This window comes from Mastacembelus armatus, chromosome 15, assembly GCF_900324485.2.
Source record: "Mastacembelus armatus chromosome 15, fMasArm1.2, whole genome shotgun sequence".
NCBI classification, from domain to species: domain Eukaryota; kingdom Metazoa; phylum Chordata; class Actinopteri; order Synbranchiformes; family Mastacembelidae; genus Mastacembelus; species Mastacembelus armatus.
Window position 1 is genome coordinate 2,880,575 of NC_046647.1, and position 24,734 is coordinate 2,905,308.

The 24,734-nt window shown below is 41.4% G+C and overlaps 1 protein-coding gene across 3 annotated transcripts in view; it reads left to right on the forward strand.

Annotated features, from left to right (window-relative positions):
• fbxw4 (F-box and WD repeat domain containing 4) overlaps positions 1-24,734 on the forward strand; it is a 95,322-nt gene that overhangs the window by 52,028 nt on the left and 18,560 nt on the right. The window contains exons 6-7 of one of the 3 annotated variants that reach the window (XM_026309091.1): positions 10,825-10,890; positions 18,896-19,138. In XM_026309091.1, coding sequence (XP_026164876.1) covers positions 10,825-10,890; positions 18,896-19,097 — 268 coding nt within the window. In that variant the 3' untranslated portion in view covers positions 19,098-19,138. Of the gene's footprint in view, positions 1-10,824; positions 10,891-13,966; positions 16,049-18,895; positions 19,139-24,734 lie in introns of those variants that run through there. The other 2 variants (XM_026309090.1, XM_026309089.1) reach the window with 2 other exon arrangements.

A 24,734-nucleotide genomic window follows, 5' to 3' on the forward strand; every position in this document is an offset into this window, starting at 1 on the left:
AATATTATGTTTAGTGTGGTGTTTCAGCCAAGTATCCAGAAGTCGTAGTCTGTTCCGAAGAGGTCCCTTGGTGTCCATCGTAGGTTGCTCCAGGCAACTCGTATATGGGTTTTCTCTGGAACGTGTATGTGTATATGTGTCAATCACCGGTGCAGCTAGTGCGGCGCTCGGCTCGCACCCTAAGCTGTGTTGGTCAGCATAGCCTCATCTTGCATCAGTGTGTGTATGGTGAGTGGTTTAGTCTTGCTGGCCACTTTCCAGTTTGACTTGATGGTCTCCAGGTGATCCGACCTGCAGAGTGTCCTCCTCTGCTGGTTCTGGGACCTTTCTGCAGTGGCTGGCATGAATCCAGGTGGCTCTTTCTGCAACTTTCACTGCCATGTGAGTGGTTAACAGCAACTGGAAAGGCCCATTCCACTTCCTGGATTTCCAGTGTTTGGGTCTGAGCTCCTTTACAATGATCCAATCCCCTGGTTTGAAGGGGTGCAGGGGACCATCAGCTGGATGAGTGCGCAACACTCTGGCCACAACCTGGCTGCTGGCATGTTTGGGAGGAAATACTTCAATCCATTTAGACCACATTTCAACCATAACCAAACAGTATTTCTTCCCTTCAGCCTGAGTGAGCTCAGTGAAGTCCATCAAGTGTTCAAGGTCTTGTAGTCAGTACATGTGCTGCTTGAGCCTTTGTGTGTGCGGCCTGTGTGTGTGTGTTATATGTAGCACAAATCATACAGGACTGACAAAATTTCTGTGCATGGGATGCAAAACCTTTCACGAACCAATGTTTCTCAATGCTGTTACCATCCCCCCTTTTGACATGTGATCCAGCCCATGTGTCAACTTCGCAAAATGAGGGAAAAAAGTTTCCCATTAGGTCCCTATCAAACTTCCTGTGACGCCAAAGGGCACCATAGTCATGTGTATGCCAAACACATATCTAGAATCTACCCAAATCGTCACAGATTTATCTTCTGCCAATTTACATGCTTCTGTGAGAGCCACTAACTCAGTAGCCTGAGCTGAATAGTGTGGTGGTAACGGACCAGATGTCAAAACAGCATGTTCAGAACAGACAGCATAACCAACATGAGCAGCACCAGTGTCAGAATCTCTGAAAGCTGAACCATCTGTAAACAGAATGATGTCAGGATTGGTTAGTGGGGTCTCTTTCAGGTCGGGTCGTGGTGAGCAGACCTGTTGGAGGGAAGCATCATAGTTATGAGGCTCTCCATCATCAGGAGTTGGAAGGAGAGTTACAGGATTCAAAACAGTACAACGTTTCACTGTGATGTTAGGCATGTTAAGAAGAACACTGTTCTATCTTAGCCACCTGGCAGCAGACAGGTGAGAGGTTTTCTGTTCTAATAGGATCAGTGAAACAGCATGTGGAACCAACAGAGTGAGATCAGAATATCCCATGTCACATGATGCTACAACTGCCTTTTCTGCTATAGTGTATGTGGTGTTGTCGTTGTGTTCCCAGGTGACAGCACAGTTCAGGAGGTGGCAGGTCAGGTGAGAGTTTCTGTAAGTCTGCCGCTAACAACTTTGCCGCCAAAACATGTCGCAGTTCCGTTCCTGTGGGGCGGAACTCCTGGCAGAAAACTTCCAGGCGATATGCAAACTTTTCACCTGAATCCGTTGGAGAAAGATGGTGACTTGCTGATGCCTGAACATCATCCTCAGTCCATGCTCTGAAAACCAGTTGTGGACCCTGTGGACCCACAACCTCAACCATAGGCAGGGTGAATGTCGGCGCCTGCTGGTTGGGTGATGGATCAGACTTTGGCGTCGACCCAAATGAGGGTTGAGGCACAGAAGTTGGTGCTGGTGATATTGGGGGCCAAAACACAGGCTGTTGTTGTGGCGAGAGCATATGTTGCTGTTGTGGTGAGAACACAGGCTGTTGTGGGGAAAGCATAGGCAGCTGTGGTGAAGACACAGGAAGAGGAAGCAACACGGTAGGCTGCTGGGTGAGAGTAGGTGGACTTGGAGTGGCCTGTGGAGGTGGGGCTGATGCACTGACTGTCTGAGGGCTGTACTGCTGTGCTCCTGCCACCTGGGATGATGGTGGTGGAGGGGGTGGTGGTGGTGGTGATGCAGGGCCTGACAGACAGTAGTCCAGGTCAGAGTCCAGTTTCAGCCGTGTAAAACTGAGGATAAAAAGAAGAAACACCGGGAGTATTTGGAAGTGGTATAATTTGCTGATTTATTCTCTTTTTTTTTATCTTTAGCATCTGGAGTTTCTGATATATTTAAGGAATTTGAGTCTTTTCCCTGCTTTTTACATCCTACATCCTCTAAAGCATTAGATTTAGTCAAGCATTAGATTTGCAGTTGTTTTCTTTCCCTGTACTTTACCTCCTCTTTCCACAGTCTCAAACACTCTTCATGCAGTTTACATTCTTGGAAAATTTTAGTTGGTATTGTTTTTTTCTTCATCAGTTTTGCTTCTGCTTCCTTTAACCTTTCCTTCAATTTCTCCAATTGGTTTTTACCTAAAGAACCTCCCTCAGGGAACCCATAATCATTTATCCATGTTTGTAGGCATGCCACCACTTTGTCACCATAATTGCCCCTCATGATATGACCATGCCCCATGGTCTGAATTGCCCCTCAGACCATGCTGACCCACATTCATGGGTCTCCTACTTTCAGTTTGCCCTATCCCTGATGGACTAAAAGTATCTCACAGACTATCCGCGGAGATGATCCTGAGTCTGACTCTTACGTCTAGGATCGAGTAGACTACAGCCGGAGGTTCCGAACCCCATATTTACAGTGAGGCAAATAAGTATTTGATACACTGCTGAATTTTCAATTTTTCCCACTTACAAAGAATGGAGAGATCTGTAATTTTCATCATAGGTACACCTCAACTGTGAGAGACAGAATTTAAAAAAAAAATCACATTGTATAATCTATCAGACTCCAACTTCTCCACTATGGGCAAGTACAAAGAGCTGTCTAAGGACACTAGGGACAAAATTGTATACCTACACAAGCCTGGGATGGGCTACAGGACAATAGGCAAACAGCTTGGTGAGAAGGAAAATGGAAGAAATTCAAGATGACTGTAAATCTCCCTCGGACTGGGACTCCATGCAAGATCTTGCCTCGTGGAGTATCAATGATCCTGAGAAAGGTGAGGGATCAGCCTAGAACTACATGGGAGGACCTGGTCAATGACCTGAAGAGAGCTGGGACCGCAGTCTCAATTAGTAACACGATAACTACACCATCATGCCAAAGACCATCTGGATGATCCAGAGGAGACATGGGAGAAGATCATGTGGTCAGATGAGACCAAAATAGGACTTTTTGGTATAAACTCCACTCGTCATCTTTGGAGGAAGAAGAAGAATGAGTACAATCCCAAGAACACCATCCCAACGGTGAAGCATGGGGGTGGAAACATCATGCTTTGGGGGTGCTTTTCTGCAAAGGACAGGACGACTGCATCGTATTGAGGGGAGGATGGATGGGGCCATGTATCGTGAGATTTTGGGCAACAACCTCCTTCCCTCAGTAAGAGCATTGAAGATGGGTCATGGCTGGGTCTTCCAGCATGACAATGACCCCAAACACACAGCCAGGGCAACTAAGGAGTGGCTCCGTAAGAAGCATTTCAAGGTCCTGGAGTGGCCTAGCCAGTGTCCAGACCTGAACCCAATAGAAAATCTATGGAGGGAGCTGAAACTCCGTGTTGCTCAGCAACAGCCCCAAAATCTGAAAGATCTGGAGAACACCTGTATGGAGGAGTGGGTCAAAATCCCTGCTGCAGTGTGTGTGCAAACCTGGTCAAGAACTACAGGAAACATCTGACCTCTGCAATTGTAAACAAAAGTTTCTGTACCAAATATTAAGTTCTATTTTTCTATTGTATCAAATACTTATTTCATGCAATAAAATGGAAATTAATTATTTAAAAATCATACAATGTGATTTTCTTTTTTTTTTAGATTCTGTCACTCATAATTGAGGTGTACCTACGATGAAAATTACAGATCTCTCCATTCTTTGTAAGTGGGAAAACTTGAAAATCAGCAGTGTATCAAATACGTATTTGCCCCACTGTAAGTCTATGGCTCTAGACCCGTATTCAAAGGATAACACTAAAGCGCCTAGGTTCCTAACCCCTAGGATAAATTTTTGAGCTTGAAGATCTGGCAGTGGCGATCAGGGCAGACACACACAGTCCTCCGTCTCTACGCTGTTTATCAGCGGAGGTTGAGGCTGAAGATTGATGCTTCAGGGTGTACTGTCCCCTGTACCCGTCTTCCCTGACGACCAGATCAGGGAAGATTGACAGATCTCGGTGGGATCTCCAAAATTGTTGTGGAAAACCCGTTGGATGAGCAGTAAAGAGAGTGCAAACAAATTGTCTTTTCAGAATATATTTCTTGAAAGAAAGGAGCAAAACAGAATAGAACACAATTGATCAGATTGTCAGAGTCCCAGTTGTTCCCCAGTTGCTCTGCTCCTAGTAGGCTGAGCAAGTAAGTACACAAAAACAAACCCCTTGTGAAATTCATGGTACATAAATGGAACATTTTTGAGGTCAGGATAATTCTCCTGTCTAAGGGTGGTGGTTAACCCTTAGCAGTCTTATGTAATTTTGGCAGTTTTTGACAAATTTTGATTTTACCTTTATATTTCACCCTAAAAAATATTTACCATGCCAGTGTTTTGTATCCTTTTTAGCACAACCCCACCTGTATGACTTGACAGTTATAGTTTTTATTTTAACATACCATACTACCACATTGGATCCAAAAACACCCTAAAATAGATAGAATCTGAGAAAAAATAATGGTCTTTTTATTCTAAGAAACATTCTTAACAAAGCATTTAAGGCTTAAATTTAAGGCTGGAAATGTGTAAATGTGAACATGTCATGGAAAAATAAGATAATCAAGCTATATCACTATTGAGAGCTAAAACCAAAACCTAAAAACACCCCTAAAACCACTACAACCTTTTTTCAGCTATGCACCTCTACGTCATAAAATATATACACAAATAAACAAAAGTTTTTTTGTTTGTTCACACACCAAAAAATGACCAAAAATATTGGAAAAAAGAACCACAAGACACAGCTTAATTGGTATAACATTACAAACGTGAATAACCTTTTGTATATTTTGACTTGGTCTATTTATTTATATATCTATATATTTTTGACACAAGCATGGCTCAACATGGCTTTGTCAATCTGCCAGGCCATTTTAGCATTTATGAAGGCCAGACCTGCTCAGAATCTATTGCATGGGGTGACATGGAATGTGTGTGTTCACAGACCGGCTAATTGGCGTTCTCACTCCCACTGTTGAGCCATGTCTTTTGCTGGGTATTGGCATACTAAATGTCCTGTTTTAGTACAATAAAAACACAGGTTACTGTGGAACTACTGCTGCCACTCCACTGCTCTCTGTGTGCGCAAAGTCTGCAGTCAACACATAGGCCAAGACTAGTTCAACTTACTGCAAGCTACCTATGTACAAAATTCCACCATATCGCCTACCACACTGCAGTGTCCCTGATTCAATCTGAGTTGCATTCTCAATACTTCTTTTGCTAGCAATGTATGGAAGAAAGTATTCCAGAGGTTTGTAGCACATGAGATATTCATATTTACATTTTTAAGCTGACTGGAAGTACCTCTTACCTCTTACCTTTTCATGTTCCTTTAAAGTTCTGTTCTGCTTTAAATGAAGAACAAACCTTGGCCCCATAGTCCCATTCAGCTGCATTCCACTGAGGTGCTTGTCCAGAGTGCAGGGAAATCATATACACTACCTTAGGCTGTTCTGTGGGCACATGGAGGGTTGCATTGAAAACATTAACATACATTGGGTTTTGTAAGTTAAATAGTAATTTGACTCACCAGCATATAGTACTAGTGGAGGTCGCTTAGGAAGTTGCCTGGCTAGTGGTGGTGCCTGGGGGATTAATTGACAGCAGTTGGAGACGTGACGCAGTATCTTGCAGCTGTTGTTCATGATGTCTGATATAGTCTAGAGCAATGAGTTCACTAAGCAGACTGCTAGAGTTTGCTGAGTCCACGTGTGTGGCCGTGTTGTTCTGTCAGAATTCTGTGTAAATGAACATAGGAGCCAGGAAGAACTAGTGCACAAACATAATACAGCAAACACCGAGAATTGTAACTGTAAAATTGACAAAGCTAAACAAACCATAGCATGATAGCACACAGACCTCTAGGCTGCTATGCATGGCATAGCTAGGCATTCTCTGTGGTAGACAATTGCATGGTAGACATTCTCAAACACAGACACAGACAAGTAATGACAAATGCAAGCAGCGGCACAAAGAGGTGGCCTGCAGAAATGGTGGGAACCTCAAAACAAAGGCAAGGAAGGGCCGATTCTGAGAAGGGGATGCAAAGCATAAAATAACAAATAGGAATGTCAACAACAGCAAAATAAGAACCTGACAGGAAATGTTTAACAGCTTATCTAAAAACTGGTTGGATGCTTTATTCAATTAAAATTTAGAGAGGACTAGGTTGTCTACATCTCTGTACTGCTAAACAAGTCCATGCTGCACAGCATAATACCAAGAGTTACTTCCACTGGTCACTATGGTGAGTTCTTTCTTCCAATCACCTTTTATGGCCTAATTCTGTACTCCTACTTCCCCAAACATTGCTTTTCTGAATGTGAATTTATCTGCAGCCAACAAGTAATTTGCTAGCAGTAGTTTCAATTTGTCTTTTATGCCCTTAACAAAATGATTACCATATTTTTGGGGCTATAAGTCGCATTTCTATTTATACTAATTATAGTCTAAATTAGTCTATAAAGAATGTAGGCTAGGCATAACAAGAAGCAGAAGTGCATTATGAAATTCATTCATTTTTGTTAAGTAACGTTAAACAACTGCGCCCACGTCGTGGTGGGAGGAGATGAAACGGCGACTCCTCCTCATCTCTTAGTTTGTCTGAATGCTGACATTCACTCCAAACTTTGTTTCAGCTGCAGACTTTGCAGGGTGAAGTCTGCAGTATAGCTCTTTCTTTTGAGTGACGTTTTCACTTTCACTGTTACACTAGGAGTTGAAGTAAATATGAACATTTTTACTTTTTTGGCAGTACAATATATTCTTCATTTGAGTCAAGAGTGCCATCTAACGCTAGTGACTACTCAACAAAATGACTGTAAATATACACATAAAAGTCGCTTAGCTGCATAAGTCACTGGACAAGCCAGAGGAATTTTAAAAAGTGCAACTTATAGTCTGGAATATACGGTAATTTTCAACACCTCAAGGTCTACAAACAAGACATACCTACACGTACATTTTCCACAACTACTATTATTATCTTTATAAGCAATAAACTAATACTTACAATTGGATGACCGATACAAAACAATATACTGTATCTACAGTGGGTATGGAAAGTATTCAGACCCCTTTAAATTTTTCACTCTTTGTGTCATTGCTGCCATTTGCCAAAATCAAAAAAGTTCATTTTATTTCTCATTAATGTTCACTCAGCACCCCATCTTGACAGAAAAAAACAGAAATGTAGAAATTTTTGCAAATTTATTAAAAAAGAAAAACTGAAATATCACATGGTCATAAGTATTCAGACCCTTTGCAGTGACACTCATATTTAACTCACATGCTGTCCATTTCTTCTGATCCTCCTTGAGATGGTTCTGCTCCTTCATTGGAGTCCAGCTGTGTTTAATTAAACTGATTGGACTTGATTAGGAAAGGCACACACCTGTCTATATAAGACCTTACAGCTCACAGTGCATGTCAGAGCAAATGAGAATCATGAGGTCGAAGGAACTGCCCAAGGAGCTCAGAGACAGAATTGTGGCAAGGCACAGATCTGGCCAAGGTTACAAAAGAATTTCTGCAGCACTCAAGGTTCCTAAGAACACAGTGGCCTCCATAATCCTCAAATGGAAAAAGTTTGGGACGACCAGAACTCTTCCTAGACCTGGCCGTCCAGCCAAACTGAGCAGTCGTGGGAGAAGAGCCTTGGTGAGAGAGGTAAAGAAGAACCCAAAGATCACTGTGGCTGAGCTCCAGAGATGCAGTAGGGAGATGGGAGAAAGTTCCACAAAGTCAACTATCACTGCAGCCCTCCACCAGTCTGGGCTTTATGGCAGAGTGGCCCAACGGAAGCCTCTCCTCAGTGCAAGACACATGAAAGCCTGCATAGAGTTTGCCAAAAAACACATGAAGGACTCCCAGACTATGAGAAATAAGATTCTCTGGTCTGATGAGACCAAGATTGAACTTTTTGGCGTTAATTCTAAGCGGTATGTGTGGAGAAAACCAGGCACTGCTCATCACCTGCCCAATACAATCCGTACAGTGAAACATGGTGGTGGGAGCATCATGTTGTGGGGGTGTTTTTCAGCTGCAGGGACAGGACGACTGGTTGCAACTGAAGGAAAGATGAATGCGGCCAAGTACAGAGATATCCTGGAAGAAAACCTCTTCCAGAGTGCTCAGGACCTCAGACTGGGCCGAAGGTTCACCTTTCAACTGGACAATGACCCTAAGCACACAGCTAAAATAACAAAGGAGTGGCTTCGGAACAAGTCTGTGACCGTTCTTGACTGGCCCAGCCAGAGCCCTGACCTAAACCCAATTGAGCATCTCTGGAGAGACCTGAAAATGGCTGTCCACCAACGTTCACCATCCAACCTGACAGAACTGGAGAGGATCTGCAAGGAAGAATGGCAGAGGATCCCCAAATCCAGGTGTGAAAAACTTGTTGCATCATTCCCAAGAAGACTCATGGCTGTACTAGCTCAAAAGGGTGCTTCTACTCAATACTGAGCACAGGGTCTGAATACTTATGACCATGTGATATTTCAGTTTTTCTTTTTTAATACATTTGCAAAAATTTCTACATTTCTGTTTTTTTCTGTCAAGATGGGGTGCTGAGTGTACATTAATGAGAAATAAAATGAACTTTTTTGATTTTGGCAAATGGCTGCAATGACACAAAGAGTGAAAAATTTAAAGGGGTCTGAATACTTTCCGTACCCACTGTAAATCAAACTTTTTGTGTTGAAAACATTTGCATAGGCAAGTAAGGTCTTTACTGTCCTCCAACTTTCTGTGCTTTGCAAATTGTTTTGTGTACAATGCTGAAATTGTGTTTATGCTTTAGTTGGACAACAAATGTGAAATCAATGAAATTTCCTATTTTTAAGTCATTTAGTAAGTAAAACATTTTGTGATTTTAAGTGTTGCTTTTCTGAATTTCATACCATTTAAATATGTTTTCTTTTTGGCCAGCTCTTTGGTTTCTAGTTGATAATTGGTCTTGTACACAGCAATTAATTGGGTTTCACACTGATATACAGGATCCATTCATCCATCATCTATACCCACTTATTCCTATTTATGGTCACAGGGATCTGCTGGAGCCTATTCCAGCTCTCTTTGGGTGAAAGGCAGGGGTACACCGTTCACAGCACTACACAGAGACAAACAACCTCACACACTCACACTGTGGGAGGAAACCGGAGTACCGTGTTGCCTCTGTATCATGAAATTAATTGCAGCCATAGTATGCCGATGTGTGTTGAAAGTGATATTGCATGGCAGGTAATTGAGTTGAGTAGTTATACTAGAATGTCCATTTGCTTCAGAGGTGTCAGTGTGAAAAACCTGCCCTCTGTTTGCTGAGTGAAATAAGGGGAATAAATGTAGAGTATTAAGGATTTCTTGTCTTTTTAAAGACATTTAAAATATTTGCACACAAGTTAAAATCTGTGTTATTGTCTCTTTTTAAACATATGAATTGCTTTAAAGGTTTCCCCTTCCCTTCTGTGAGATTGTGATTGGACAGAAATGCATGTTAATGTCAATATTTCCAACTTTAGCATTCTCCTTATTCTCCGTTTAACAGTAACTACCTCTCTGTGACCCTTCACACTCTCTGTTAACTATGTGGGAGAACACTAAGCACTGAGACTCAGGCCCAGTCAGACCACCTACCACCAGAACTCCTGGCCATCTTCCAAAGAGGTTCTAACAGTCAATATGATTTCATAGGAGTTGATGACCACAGCAACAGATGTGACTGAAATTTTACAAGTTGTCCTTGAAAATAACCTATTACATAAAGATATAAAGATTATCTTCCCATTATGTATAACAAAAAATAAATTGGTAAATATAGTCAATATATGGAAGGGTTAGTAGACCCTGATGAATAATGTTCAAGGGAGATAGTTTAGGAAGTCTGAAGTTAAACTTCAGTTAACTTCAGTTAGACTTAAAAGTCTGAAACTTACTGTTCCGAGATTGTGTGTGTGTGTGTGTGTGTGTGAGGGATTCTTATAGTCATGTTAGGATCAAAATTATATTCTAAATGATATAATATTTTGGGTAGGGGGTGGGTCAGACTGAACATAATTTGCAAAGACGATGCACAGTTGACAGAGGGTAAAATAATAGCCAGGTCATATGATCTTGATAATTAGTTGTTGGTTTATTAATTGGTCGATTAGGCTACACTGCAGATAAAAACAAAGTCTGTGTGTGTTTTTTATTTTCATAATGAATTAAGGCCATTATGATATAAGTTTTAGCCAATACAAAGGTCTGGGTTTATCTGAATGAATTTTCCTTCAGCTCTTATCAGTTACCTGAGATATAAATGACAGGATGATGATGATATTGATGACGTTTATTCTGCTGCTTTTGGTTTTAGTGGAGAGTTTTAGTTCAGCTAGTTATAATACTTTTTAAGGAATATTTCACAAAAAGTATTTTTTAAATAATTTTTTGCTTGTCTCCCCTTCCCTTTCTCTTTGTGTACAGCTCCTTTGTAACAGGAACTGCATGCTGCAACAACTTCTCTCCTCTTCGAATATGGGATGTTGAACGGTAAGCCAGAAAGCTGCTCTGACATTCTGCAGCATTACTAAACAATGTGAAGCACAAATAAAATGTTTCTCACTATACTGTATGTCATATGCCCCTTCATCTCAGGTGCTTATGTAACTTATGTAACTTTTGTGATATATATTTCCTAATGTTTTTACATAGCAGCAACCTATATGGAAGAAATCTAACCAAGCAGAAAAGTGTCAATATCATCAGTGAAAACTAAGACAAAAATTATACGTCAAAAACTAATATTTCCTGATGAAAACGGGACTACATCGAAGTATCACTTGATCAAAAGAATTACAACAATATGTTTTATTTTTTTAAGTAGTTTGACTAGTTAGGAATGAAGATGTGTACTCTTTTTTTATTTCACTCAGCACAGCAACAAAACAAATTTTTAACTCTTTTGTAACAAATGATATAACAAATTATTCAACAATCTGGCTTTTAAGGCCACAATTGGCCATTTTAATTGTGATTTAAACATAATCACCCTTATACAGCCACTGAGTGAAACTGCAGTAACATTAACTATCAAACGTAAGTCATGTACAGTGGGTACGGAAAGTATTCAGACCCCTTTAAATTTTTCACTCTTTGTGTCATTGCAGCCATTTGCCAAAATCAAAAAAGTTCATTTTATTTCTCATTAATGTACACTCAGCACCCCATCTTGACAGAAAAAAACAGAAATGTAGACATTTTTGCAAATTTATTAAAAAAAAAAACTGAAATATCACATGGTCATAAGTATTCAGACCCTTTGCAGTGACACTCATATTTAACTCACATGCTGTCCATTTCTTCTGATCCTCCTTGAGATGGTTCTGCTCCTTCATTGGAGTCCAGCTGTGTTTAATTAAACTGATTGGACTTGATTAGGAAAGGCACACACCTGTCTATATAAGACCTTACAGCTCACAGTGCATGTCACAGCAAATGAGAATCATGAGGTCGAAGGAACTGCCCAAGGAGCTCAGAGACAGAATTGTGGCAAGGCACAGATCTGGCCAAGGTTACAAAAGAATTTCTGCAGCAATCAAGGTTCCTAAGAGCACAGTGGCCTCCATAATCCTCAAATGGAAAAAGTTTGGGACGACCAGAACTCTTCCTAGACCTGGCCGTCCAGCCAAACTGAGCGATCGTGGGAGAAGAGCCTTGGTGAGAGAGGTAAAGAAGAACCCAAAGATCACTGTGGCTGAGCTCCAGAGATGCGGTGTGGAGATGGGAGAAAGTTCCACAAAGTCAACTATCATTGCAGCCCTCCACCAGTCGGGGCTTTATGGCAGAGTGGCCCAACGGAAGCCTCTCCTCAGTGCAAGACACATGAAAGCCTGCATAGAGTTTGCCAAAAAACACATGAAAGACTCTCAGACTATGAGAAATAAGATTCTCTGGTCTGATGAGACCAAGATTGAACTTTTTGGCGTTAATTCTAAGCGGTATGTGTGGAGAAAACCAGGCACTGCTCATCACCTGTCCAATACAATCCGTACAGTGAAACATGGTGGTGGGAGCATCATGTTGTGGGGGTGTTTTTTCAGCTGCAGGGACAGGACGACTGGTTGCAATTGAAGGAAAGATGAATGCGGCCAAGTACAGAGATATCCTGGAAGAAAACCTCTTCCAGAGTGCTCAGGACCTCAGACTGGGCCGAAGGTTCACCTTTCAACTGGACAATGACCCTAAGCACACAGCTAAAATAACAAAGGAGTGGCTTCGGAACAAGTCTGTGACCGTTCTTGACTGGCCCAGCCAGAGCCCTGACCTAAACCCAATTGAGCATCTCTGGAGAGACCTGAAAATGGCTGTCCACCAATGTTCACCATCCAACCTGACAGAACTGGAGAGGATCTGCAAGGAAGAATGGCAGAGGATCCCCAAATCCAGGTGTGAAAAACTTGTTGCATCATTCCCAAGAAGACTCATGGCTGTACTAGCTCCAAAGGGTGCTTCTACTCAATACTGAGCACAGGGTCTGAATACTTATGACCATGTGATATTTCAGTTTTTCTTTTTTAATAAATTTGCAAAAATGTCTACATTTCAGTTTTTTTCTGTCAAGATGGGGTGCTGAGTGTACATTAATGAGAAATAAAATGAACTTTTTTGATTTTGGCAAATGGCTGCAATGACACAAAGAGTGAAAATTTTAAAGGGGTCTGAATACTTTCCGTACCCACTGTACATACTGCTAATGCACAGTGCATTAGCTGATGAACTCCAAGTGCACTGCTACTGATGCCAAGCCCTTATCCTTCTACAGTTATCAAAAGTAAAATGGATTCATATTTTAAATTCATATTAAAAATACAGTACCATATTGTCCTGTTGTTTACTGAGTTTTAGTCTTTAATCCAGTCACCATGTTGGTTAACAACAGAACAACAGAGTTATCACACATTTTTATCCATATAGTGATTTTCTTCCCCATTGTCAGAGGCCAAACAATTTAAATTAAGCCAGATGAAAGATGACGTGAATGTAAGATTTTAAAGGGAATTTAGTGGATGTGGGGCTCAAAGAATTGAAAATGAAACTGTATGTTAGACACCAACCCTGCTGGGTAAGCACCTCCAGCAGGTGTCCTGTCCATTCTCAGGGCTGCGGAGTTCATCTGTTGCTTCCTCGCACACTCCAAACCCAGCTCATTTGTTTTGCTGAGGTTCAATAAGGAAACTAAATATTTTTCAATTCATCAGGGCCATTTGTATTTTGTTTTGCAGTAAAAAAAAAAAGACATGCATAACTATTATATAACTGCCATACTGTTCCATATATAGATGTCATTTAAGTTAGAATTCTATCTGTGTAAGAGTGTATGACAGAGCAATGTTAAGAAAAGCAATTTAAATCAAAGTGGTCATTCATTACAATCTTGCATTACCTATCTCTGATTTGGGTTAAGGAAATTCCCATACAAAGGCAATGCTAGAGTGGCCCTACCCATTATGTACATCCATCAACGGGTGTTATATTTAAACTTTGATGTAATGTGTTGGAGAAATTGTCATTATTATAATTTGTGATAATGGCTCATTATCTGTTATGTGGTGATGGTGGGGTTGAGGTGGTGGAAGGATCGGTGCTGGACCGAAATGCAGATACACATTATTGCAGTTCTTATCCTCAGCTACAAGAAGCACTTGTTTTTGGTTATTGCTAAGACCCTAAGATCTGTTTGTTTTAGCAGCATAGAGCTATTGTATTTGTTATTTTTGACTGGTCAAAATCAGATCAAATTTCATGACCAATTTATGATGAAAACCAGGAGATTGCAAACAGTGCGATTACTTTTTCATGCAACTGTATTATATAACTGCATCAGTGCATGAACAGAGCTGTAGTGCAGCCCTTTATTCATCCAAAAAAGCAGATGAAGTGTGGGTTTGAAAACTGCATGGAACACATTAATCTTGAGAAAGAAGAGTTCAAAATGAGGGGCCTCTGAAAATTCCTGTCTTTGAAAAGCAAGGCTTAAACCTGATACATCCCTGGCTAGGCTGGTGTAATTCCCAGCTTTACCTGGGCCAATTAAAACCGTCCGATACAACACCACACAGGGCCACACACGCAAAGCTGCTTCCCACTTACAAAAAGCCTTGAAATCTGAGGACAGGAGAAAGGATAAACACAGGGAAAATGAGAGAAGGAATATGTGGTCAGGATATTCTGGAGGTTGCAGGTGGTGCAACATTGACAAGGTTTCACAGTCCACCAGACCTGCAAAATGCATGTGAATCTGCAGTGCATCTGAATTTGAAGTGATTTCTTTCACACTGTCCAAACTTGTCTGCCCAGTTTGACATGAAAATGTACACACATGGACAAAATTGTTGGTACCCTTCCACTAAAAAAAAACCCACAATGGTCACTGAAATAACTTGAAACTGACAAAAGTAATAATAAATAAAAGTTTACTGAAAATTAACTAATGAAAATCAGACATTGCTTTTGAATCAATTCTGGTTCAACAGAAGAATTAAAAAACACACTAATGAAACTGGCCTGGACAAAAAATGATGTTACCCCTAGAAAAGACTTAAAAGAATTTGACCATAGGTACACGTTAAACTAAAGTGTGTTCTGTAATTAGGATCACAGGTGTCTTCAAACTTGTAGTCAGTCAGTCTGCCTGTTTAAAGTAGTCACTGCTTTGGTATCATGGTGTGTACCACACTAAACATAGACCACAGAAAGCTAAGGAGAGAGTTAAACAGGAGATTAGAAATAAAATGATAGACCTGTTAAAGGTAAACCTATAAGACCATCTCTATGGAGCTTGATGTTCCTGTGACTACAGTTTTACATATTATTCAGAAGTTTAAGGTCCACGGGACTGTAGTCAACTTCCTAGGACGTGGCTGCAAAAGGAAAATTGATGAGAAAATAAAGAGACGGATAATATGATTAAGAGCCCAGAACAACTTCCAAAGAGATTAGAACTCCAAAATCAAGGTACATCAGTGTCAGATCACTCCATTTGACACTGGTGACTTAAAGGGAGATGACCGAGAAGGACTCCACTGCAAGTAAATCATAAAATAGCAAGACTGGAATTTGCCAAAATGCATATTGACAAGCCACAAAGCTTCTGGAAGAATGTCTTTTGGACAGATGAGACAAACCTGGAGCTTTTTGGCAAGTCACATCAGCTTTATGTTCACAGAACAAAAAATGAAGCATAAAAGGAAAAGAAAACTGTACCTACTGTGAAACATGGAGGAGGCTCGGTTATGTTGTGACACAGGGTGTCTTGAATCTGTGCAGGGTACAATGAAATCTCAAGACTATCAAGGCATTCTGGAGTGAAATGTGCTGCCCAGTGTCAAAGGGCTTGGCCTCAGTCGCAGGTCATGGGTCCTCCAGCAGGACAATGACCCAAAACACAACTAGAGACACTCAAGAATGGCTAAGAACAAAACATTGGGTTATTCTGAATGGTCTTTTATGAGCCCTGATCTAAATCCTATTGAACATCTTTGGAAAGACCTGAAACATGCAGTCTGGAGAAGGCACCCTTCAAACCTGAGACAGCTGGAGCAGTTTGCTCACGAGGAGTGGGCCAAAATACTTGTCAGGTGTGAAAGTCTCATTGAGAGTTACAGAAATCGCTTGATTGCAGTGATTGCCTCAAAAGATAAAATATTAAGTAAAGTAAAAAATAAAATATTAAGTTAAGGTAAGATCATTTTTGCCAGGCTAGTTTCATTAGTTTTTTAAATGGTCCATATGTATAAATTGTGGCTCATGGAACCACAATTTAAATGCAATGTCTGATACTCATTAGTTAGGTTTCAGTAAATTTTTATTTGTTATTACTAGTTATTTTAGTGACCATTGTAAACTTCTTTATGGGCATGTTGTGTTGCACAATGGGCTGTAAGATGATCAGGGATCACCTGATGACACCTGATGGTGTTGTGTGAAAAGAATCTAAAACATCTTAAGTGGCTAAAACTTCTGCACAGACCGGAATCACTGGATGTTCCCTGGTAAATTGCCTTGGACAATTTGAACACTGAACCCTAGGTTGCCCCCGGTGGCTTTTCCAAAGGGGCGTGAGTGCGTGCGCAAATGGGTGAAGGGACAAATAGTGTAAAAGCACTTTGAGTGCACTTGAGTGTAGAAAAGCGTTATACAAGTATAAGACTATTTACCATTTACAAACTTGGTGGGTCTCCTTTCAAGGTGGTAGCCATATGGCTTTACCATGTTTCCACAGAAGAGCAGAACAGATAAACCAAAACACTAGTTCTAGATAGGGAATCCCTTTTTGTTTGCTCAGAAGGTGCATTCTGTGCACACACGCACATCTACCATCACCAGTGCATTCTGTAGGCAAGTACACAAATAAATCTTAGAAATCTTAGTTTGGGCCAGAAAGGTAAAACTGTAATGTGGTACAAAGTGAGTAAGAATGGTGACAGTTTTTTTCAAATATTTCAAACTGAAAAATTCTAAAATATCTGAAAAGAGTGATTGATATGCTAACATCCTTCGATTTGAAATGAATGTTTTTATCATATAGAAGTTAATATTTCAGTTGTGAAGAATAATAGCTTGCATGCACTTGTAAACAAAATGGCTCCCGTTCACTTACAGTAATCTCATCAGACACTGTAGATAGCTTCCCCTAACTTATACACAATTGTTAGCCCCCATGCACCTACCAGCATCAGCCTCAAGCCCTGTGCAGTAACACTCTGCTCCACACACTACACTTTGATTCATGGCCCATCAGAGAATTATGAACAAGACACCTTTACACCTGCAATAACAAATGCCAAACAACGAACAGCAAAACAGCTGCACCTACCATCAGATCACAGAAAATCACAAGCTTCTAAGGATTGCAACACTCATCTCTGTGGAAAATACTGTGGAAGAGTGTCATTTGTCATCTGCATAGCAATGGTAATACTGTGCTTCCTTAATAACATTGCCTAAGGGAAGGCATGTATAAGGTGAAGAACTCTGTGTGTAACCCTTTGACTAACTTTTGTGTGCAGTATAGATCATCATGACATGGACAAATTCCAATCTATCTGATAAATAAGAATTAAAACCAATTTAGCACTTAGCTTTACTTTATTTCTATTTAATCCCAAAGACATATTTCAGTCTCTGTAAATGAGACGCTGTGCTCAGTGGTGTCAAGTGCAGCTCTAAAATCTAGCAGGACAAGTACAGAGATGAGACCATAATCTGAGGCTAAGAGAAGATCACTGGTGATTCTTTCTAGTGCTGTATCTGTTCTATGATGTGCTCTAAGTCCTCTTGCTTTGCAAGAGTTTTTTAAAGAATTCTAGAAATAAAGGGTTAGTTGGATATTGGCAGGAAAGATCTGAGGAATTTTCTCTCTAACAGTTATGAATTTATTTGTAAAGAAACTCATGAAAAAATTACTGGGGGGCTCTCGTCATATTTTGTGTTAGGCTGATCACGATCACCAAAAGCATTATTGTCTAATACTGATCACAGAGTCTCTTGTTTTATTGTTTCTTTACTTGTTCTTAAAATCACTGTTTATTAAGTTTATAAATTGATTCAACAGTGTTAGGAATTGGCAACTGCTCAATGGCAGGCAAAATGTCCAACATTCCACGCTCTCTGTTACACAGCTAGAAACAAAACCAACTCCTGCTTGCTTATTGGGTGTAGCTTAGAGCTTAACAAAAAAAATAAATAAATAAAATTAGAATACACACCAAGTCCAGTATAACTTTTTAGCCTATCTTTCAATCATCAGTATGAGCATCTCTGCAGTTTTGGCAGAGATACAATAGTCCCTTCTGTGCTAAAACATTTCTAACTATCAACACAGTGTACAAAGGTACGTTTGTTCTCTTTGCGCAAGAATGGGATAACAGCTTTTGTTGTCATGGCAAAAAACATTTGGCTGTCCACTTCATTGGATAATTGGTATATCCTGAATTTTCCTTCGGTGAACTAGTTTTATCCTATCTTTATCTTCCGTTCCTTGATATGGCTAATGTCTAAATGTCTGATGAGATTCCATAGACCTAGCCTCCTTTGTTTTGTTTTCAAAGGGACAACAGTAACAAATGTTTAATGCAGAGCACTATTAGTTCCACACAAGGCCAGCTCATCATATTGGATATCCAATTGCTGTTAAAGTCATCATCTGGAACATGATCAAAGTTCACTTTTCTGTCTCTAATTTAAAAAACGGAATGTTGCAGAGAATCAACAACTTTTTTAGTCTAAAAATGTGATATTTTTCTCAGTATGTTAAGCCTCAAATGACAATTCCTCTCATTTTTCTACAATTATACTATCATTTTATTTTCCTGTGCAACAAGAGGGTGTCTACAGGCTGAAAAAAATGTATGGAAACACTTTAAAATAATGGAATGCATGGGTGTTGTAAATCCCAGAATCCCACTGAGATCTTGTGGCTTTGATTTTAATTTAATTTAACCCTTTCTCCTTTTCTCTTTCTTGCAACTAATTGTGTGTTTTTTCATCTTGGTAGCACAAAGAGATCTTATGATCAACCATACAGAGTGTCCCACACAAGTGGCACCATCAGAGCAGTACCCCAACTTTTCACACTGTCTTTGCTCATGGCTAAACACAGAGGGGGGAAAGCATCAAAGAAAAAGGACCCTGACTGCCTCTCCCAACTCCCAAGATTCCCCTCTGTTCCTTCAGAAAGGGAGCCCTCCTTCACTTAGAATCAAGTGGCCAAGTGAGGATTCCTAACATTCCTGATACGGTGAGGAGCAAGGTTCAGTGTCTGTGTCAGGCTTGATTCTCTGTCATACAAATTGGAATCATACTTTCTTTGGAAAGCACGCGTGTATATGACATTTAAAAGTGGTCATTCATGAAGGATCCTAGCAGCCAACACCCTCCTCTCTGCTGTGCTTACATTTCTGCTGCAATTGGGCTGCAGTAAGCTTGGAGGTGCAGGATAAATTGGGTGGACATGCAACAGGTTACATGGTTCCTCTCTGTTTATTTTAGTCTGTTAAAACCTCAGCGGGGCTCCTTTTTTCTACCTGTCTGATGGCTTTTGACAAGATGGCCTGTTTCCTAGTGTGTCCTCAAGCCCCTCTTTTAAAGCTGAGGCTTAACTTTACAAGACCCTTTAACAACGTCTGCCACAAAAAATACACACTGTTTTCCTATAGGTTTCCCACACTAAAGGATAATGCCCTTATCCTATCATCTTCTTCATTAATGAATTTCTGTTACAATTTGTGTGACTCCTAAAGTCAACTGAACTCCTGCAGTGAGACCAAACAGGCTTAAATTAGGACTGAGACCTGGTGTGTCTCACAGCTAGTCAACCTTTCAAAACAGTCACTAAGTCTGTGCTTATGAGGGCCACCAGTCTAACCATTTCACGAAGTACCATACAGCAGCTCAGACTGCTTTGTTCTTAATGAGAAAATTTCTCTTCAAAATGTTGCTTTCAATTTCATTCTTCATTGTATGCATTTTATGTCAATCTTAAAGTATTATTCTTATTCCTATTGGGCCTAGGGTTACAGGCTGGGCTCTGGTTTTGTATGTTTTGACCACATTTAAGTTACGTTCTAAGTCCCACAGTGGGGAAATTCCAGAATGCAGCAACTGCAAAAAAAAAAAAAAGAAACGAAAAGAAAAAGTATAGTAGCAATACTATATTTGCAAAGGTATGTACGATATAATAAAAATATAATAAAAATAATATATAATAAACACCTATATGACATATTGCACTGTGGTGTAATTAAATATTTACAGTTTTACAGTCTTTGGTCAACCAGGCATGTGGGGAGTAGTTTCTAATGGGAGCAGTGCAGGTTGTACAGTCTGACAGCAGCAGGAGAGGAAGGACCTGCGGTAGCGCTCCTCCCAACGTTTGGTATGGAGCAGGGAAACAGTTCAGTGAGCTGTACATGGAGTCTGAAGTATACTGGGTTTAAGAGGAAAGGTGCCAAGACTGTCCGCTGTGGGGCCTCTGTACTACAGGCTACTATGTCATACACACAGTCCTGTGCCTTTATGTACTGTGGATGGTTGGTGAGGTAATGCAAAATCCAGTCTGCTAAGTGAAGGTCCACCCCCATGTGCTCCAGTCTATCCCCCAGAAGCCCAAGCTGTATGGTGTTGAAGAGATCAAACAACATGATTCTCACAGTGCTCCCAGGCTTCTCCAGGTGAGCAAGAGCTCTGTGTAGGAGGTAGATGACAGTATCATACACCCCACCAGGCTGGTAGGAAGTTTGAAGCGGGAGCTCATTACATGGTGGAGATGAACAAGGGCCAGCCTCTCTAGTGTTTTCATCAGGTGTGATGTCAGCACCATTAGCCTGCAGCTGTTGAGTTCCTTTGGGTGTTGCTTTTCCGAAACTGCTACATCGTCGTCGGACTCGGCAATACTCCCTGGATCCCTTTCTTCCTCCATGTCGCACTGCAAGTTTTCTCTCTATCATAACCTGTATCTTCTTTTCCTTTTGGCTGCTCCCTTCCCTTCGCCACAGCGAATCATCTGCCTCCATTTAACCCTATCCTCTGTATCCTCCTCACCCACACCAACTATCCTCATGTCCCCCTTCACTACATCCAAGAACCTCCTCTTTGGTCTTCCTCTAGGCCTCCTTCCAGGCAGCTCTAACCTCAGCATCCTTTTACCAATGTATTCACTGTCCCTCCTCTGAACATGTCCAAACCATCTCAATCTGGCTTCCCTGGCTTTTTCTCCAAAACATCTAACATGAGCTGTCCCTCTGATGTACTCATTTCTGATCCTATCCATCCTTGTCACTCCCAGAGAGAACCTCAACATCTTCAGCTCTGCTACCTCCAGCTCTGCCTCCTGTCTTTTTCTCAGTGCCACTGTCTCTAAACCATACAATATTGCTGGTTGTACACCTTTCCTTTCATTCTTGCTGACACTCTTTTGTCACACATCACACCTGACACTTTCCTCCACCCGTTCCAACCTGCTTGCACACGTCTCTTCACTTCTTTTCCACACTCTTCGTCGCTCTGGACTGTTGACCCTAGGTACTTAAAATCCTCCACCTTCTTCACTTCTACTCCCTGTAACCTCACCGTTCCACTTGAGTCCCTCTCATTTACACACATGTACTCTGTTTTACTGTGGCTAACCTTCATTCCTCTTCTTTCCAGAGCAAACTTCCACCTCTCTAGATTTTCCTCCACCTGCTCCCTGCTCTCACTAAAGGTGACAATGTCATCTGCAAACATCATGGTCCACGGAGATTCCTGTCTAACCTCATCTGTCAGCCTGTCCATCGCCACAGCAAACAAGAAGGGGCTCAAAGCCGATCCTTGGTGCAGTCCCACCTCCACCTTGAACTCCTCTGTCACCCCTACTGCACACCTCACCACTGTCTTACATCGCTCATACATGTCCTGCACCACTCGAACATGCTTCTCTGCCACTCCAGACTTCCTCATGCAAGGCCACAGCTCCTCTCTCGGCACCCTGTCATACGCTTTTTCCGAATCTACGGGGACGCTGCGGCTCCCTTCCCATCTCTGTCTCTCTGCCTCGCCAACCTGTACGGATCCACCTCTCCCTCCTTGGTGTCCAACCTATCATACAAATCCTCATACACCCTTTGTTTGACCTTTGCCACCTCTATCTCCCTGAAAGCCTGTTGTGTGGCTTTCAGGGAGGAGCTGACCTACCTTTTTCAACTTCCACCACTTGGTCCTCTGCTCTGCTCTTGTCCTCTTCATCTTCCTCACCACCAGAGTCATCCTACACACCACCATCCTATGCTGTCTGGCTACACTCTCCCCAACCACTACTTTGCAGTAACTGATCTCTTTCAGGTTGAAACATCTGCACAAGATGTAATCAACTTGTGTGCTCCTGCCTCCACTCTTATATGTCAACCGATGCTCCTCCCTTTTCTGCCCCAGTGTACCACTCTCTCACCACTAGGGATACCCTGAATCACCTCATCCATCTCCCTCCAGAATTTCTCCTTCTCTTCTAACTCACATCCTACCTGTGGGGCATAACCAATGACAACATTCAACATCACACCTTCAACTTCCAGCTTCAGACTCATCACCCTATCTGACACTCTCTTCACCTCCAGAACATTCCTGGCAAAATCCTCCTTCAGGATAACGCCTACTCCATTCCTCTTTCCATCCACACCATGATAAAATAGATTGAACCCTGCTCCTAATCTATAAGCCTTGCTACCTTTCCACCTGGTCTCCTGTGAAGACACTGGATTGTGCCCCCCTGTGGTTGCATTCTATCATAACCTATATACTCACTCGATTTCCGTCTTTTTAGTTACATGTTTTACATCGTGTCGTCATCTGCAGAGGTTGAAAAAGTAACAAGCCTGTTTTGATAACGTAAGGAGTAGAAAGTAAAGATATTTGTATTTAAATGTAGGGAGTAAAAGTAAAAAGTCCTCAGAAAAATAAATACTCAAGTAGAGTGCAGTATTTTGTACTTTGTTACTTCCCACCTCTGGTGAGAGGGGCAGGATGATTATGTCTACTAAAAAAGAAATTGAGATCATTCACCCATTTCTGGTCCCCCATAGCCTGGGAGTTGGACTTACTGTGTCCTGACTTTTCCAAACTCTGCTGATGCTGTTCTGCTGCAGCTGTTCTGCCATCTTCCTCATGTAGGTGGCTTTCCCCTTCCAGATCTTCCTTCTCAGCTCCCTCTGCACAGCTGGCTGTGGGTGCTGTCTCTGCAGCTGAGTGCAGGACGTCGCAGGTAGCATCAACATTAGCAGAAGGGGGAATATACAGAGCTATCACAATAACATGCAAGAACTCCCTTGCATAGCTAGCACGGCCTCATGCTAACACTTCGATGTCCTTACAGTTGATTTGTTCCTTAATACTGATGTGCCCAGAGTTACACAATGTATCATTCACAAATACTGCCAGCCCTCCTCCTTTCCTGTTACCACCCTCCCCATCCTGTCCACCTGTATGAGGTGGAAGTCATCCAAAGCAACGACTGTGTCTGGAGTTAGTAAGCATAGTTAGTTATGTTTCTGATGTTTCTGTGAACAGCAGAAGGCTGCATTGCAGGTACTCACTTTGATGTCTGGTCAGCGCGGTCACCTCATCCATCTTATTAGTGAGATATATATATTCTGAGATATATAACAAACTACACCCCAGCTTCTAACATTATCCACATGCAGTATGACATTACTACCTTTTCACTGATTTGAGTTGGATATCTTCAACAGTAATAGCATTTTATCCTGTAAAGAGTTGATGGTGTGTTCTTTTGAGTACATCACCAACCCTTGTGAACCAGTCATCATTGTTTTAGAGACATATTAGTGACACCATTCATTCAGGCATGCTCAATTATTTAACTTTATTGTCCAAGACAAGCCATACACAAGATGGTCAGATCAGAACATTGTGCTGTGGCGCACTAGAGATTAATATTGACAGATTGCATGCTTATGCATCCATCTTATAATTACATGAGGCCCATAAAAGCCTGTGAGCTATCAATTTGAAAGTCCCTGTTGTTTTGAATTGTTCAACAGTTAATCACATTCAATTGTTACTGGTTTTAAGATCTCTGTGCAGGTGTGAGATTTGTTTTGTGGAGCCCAGTTTTTATTTTTCTCTCACATTTGGGTGTTTTTTATGGTATTTTTAGAAAACAGTAATCATTTTGTTTGAAGTATTCCAGAGTCGAGTTATGTAGAGTAGAGTTATGAATTAATGATCTCTTTTTAGTTAGAGAGGTAGTGCTGTGATAGAGACATCCTTATTTTCTTATGAATGAACAGACCTATATCCCTTTGGCTTTAATGAGTTTCTTTTTGTGTAGTATTTGCTAAGCTCCTTGGTTTTAGTAGTAAGGGGAAAATAAGGGGTCACTACCACACAAGGACACAAACTCAGCCTCATCATAGACTCCCCATTGGCCCAGGCTTAGTCATGAGACCCTGGCAATGACAAAGCTCTCACCCAATAAGACGCCCTGTAGGGAAAACCCTGGTCCAATGAAAAGGTCCCCTGGGGTAAGGCTGGGAGATTACCAGCCCAAACCAGCAGAATGAGCTTCAAGGCGAGGGAGGGGGACACAAGTCGAAATGCAGGGCTGCTAGGTCACTAGGGCCTGTGGCCTCCTTTAATGGTTGCTACGGTGCAGGTATCAAACATGTGAGTCACACACAGTCACAATCATGGAGCGTTCTAAATGGCAACAAAGAGACAGTTATTCTGCAATAATCCGCCCTGCTGAGTGCAGGTTATTCTTCAATAATCAAGAGGCATGGAGCAAGCAGGACAGAGCTGTGATCACAAGAGCATGGTGTTGCATGAGGTTGGACACACAT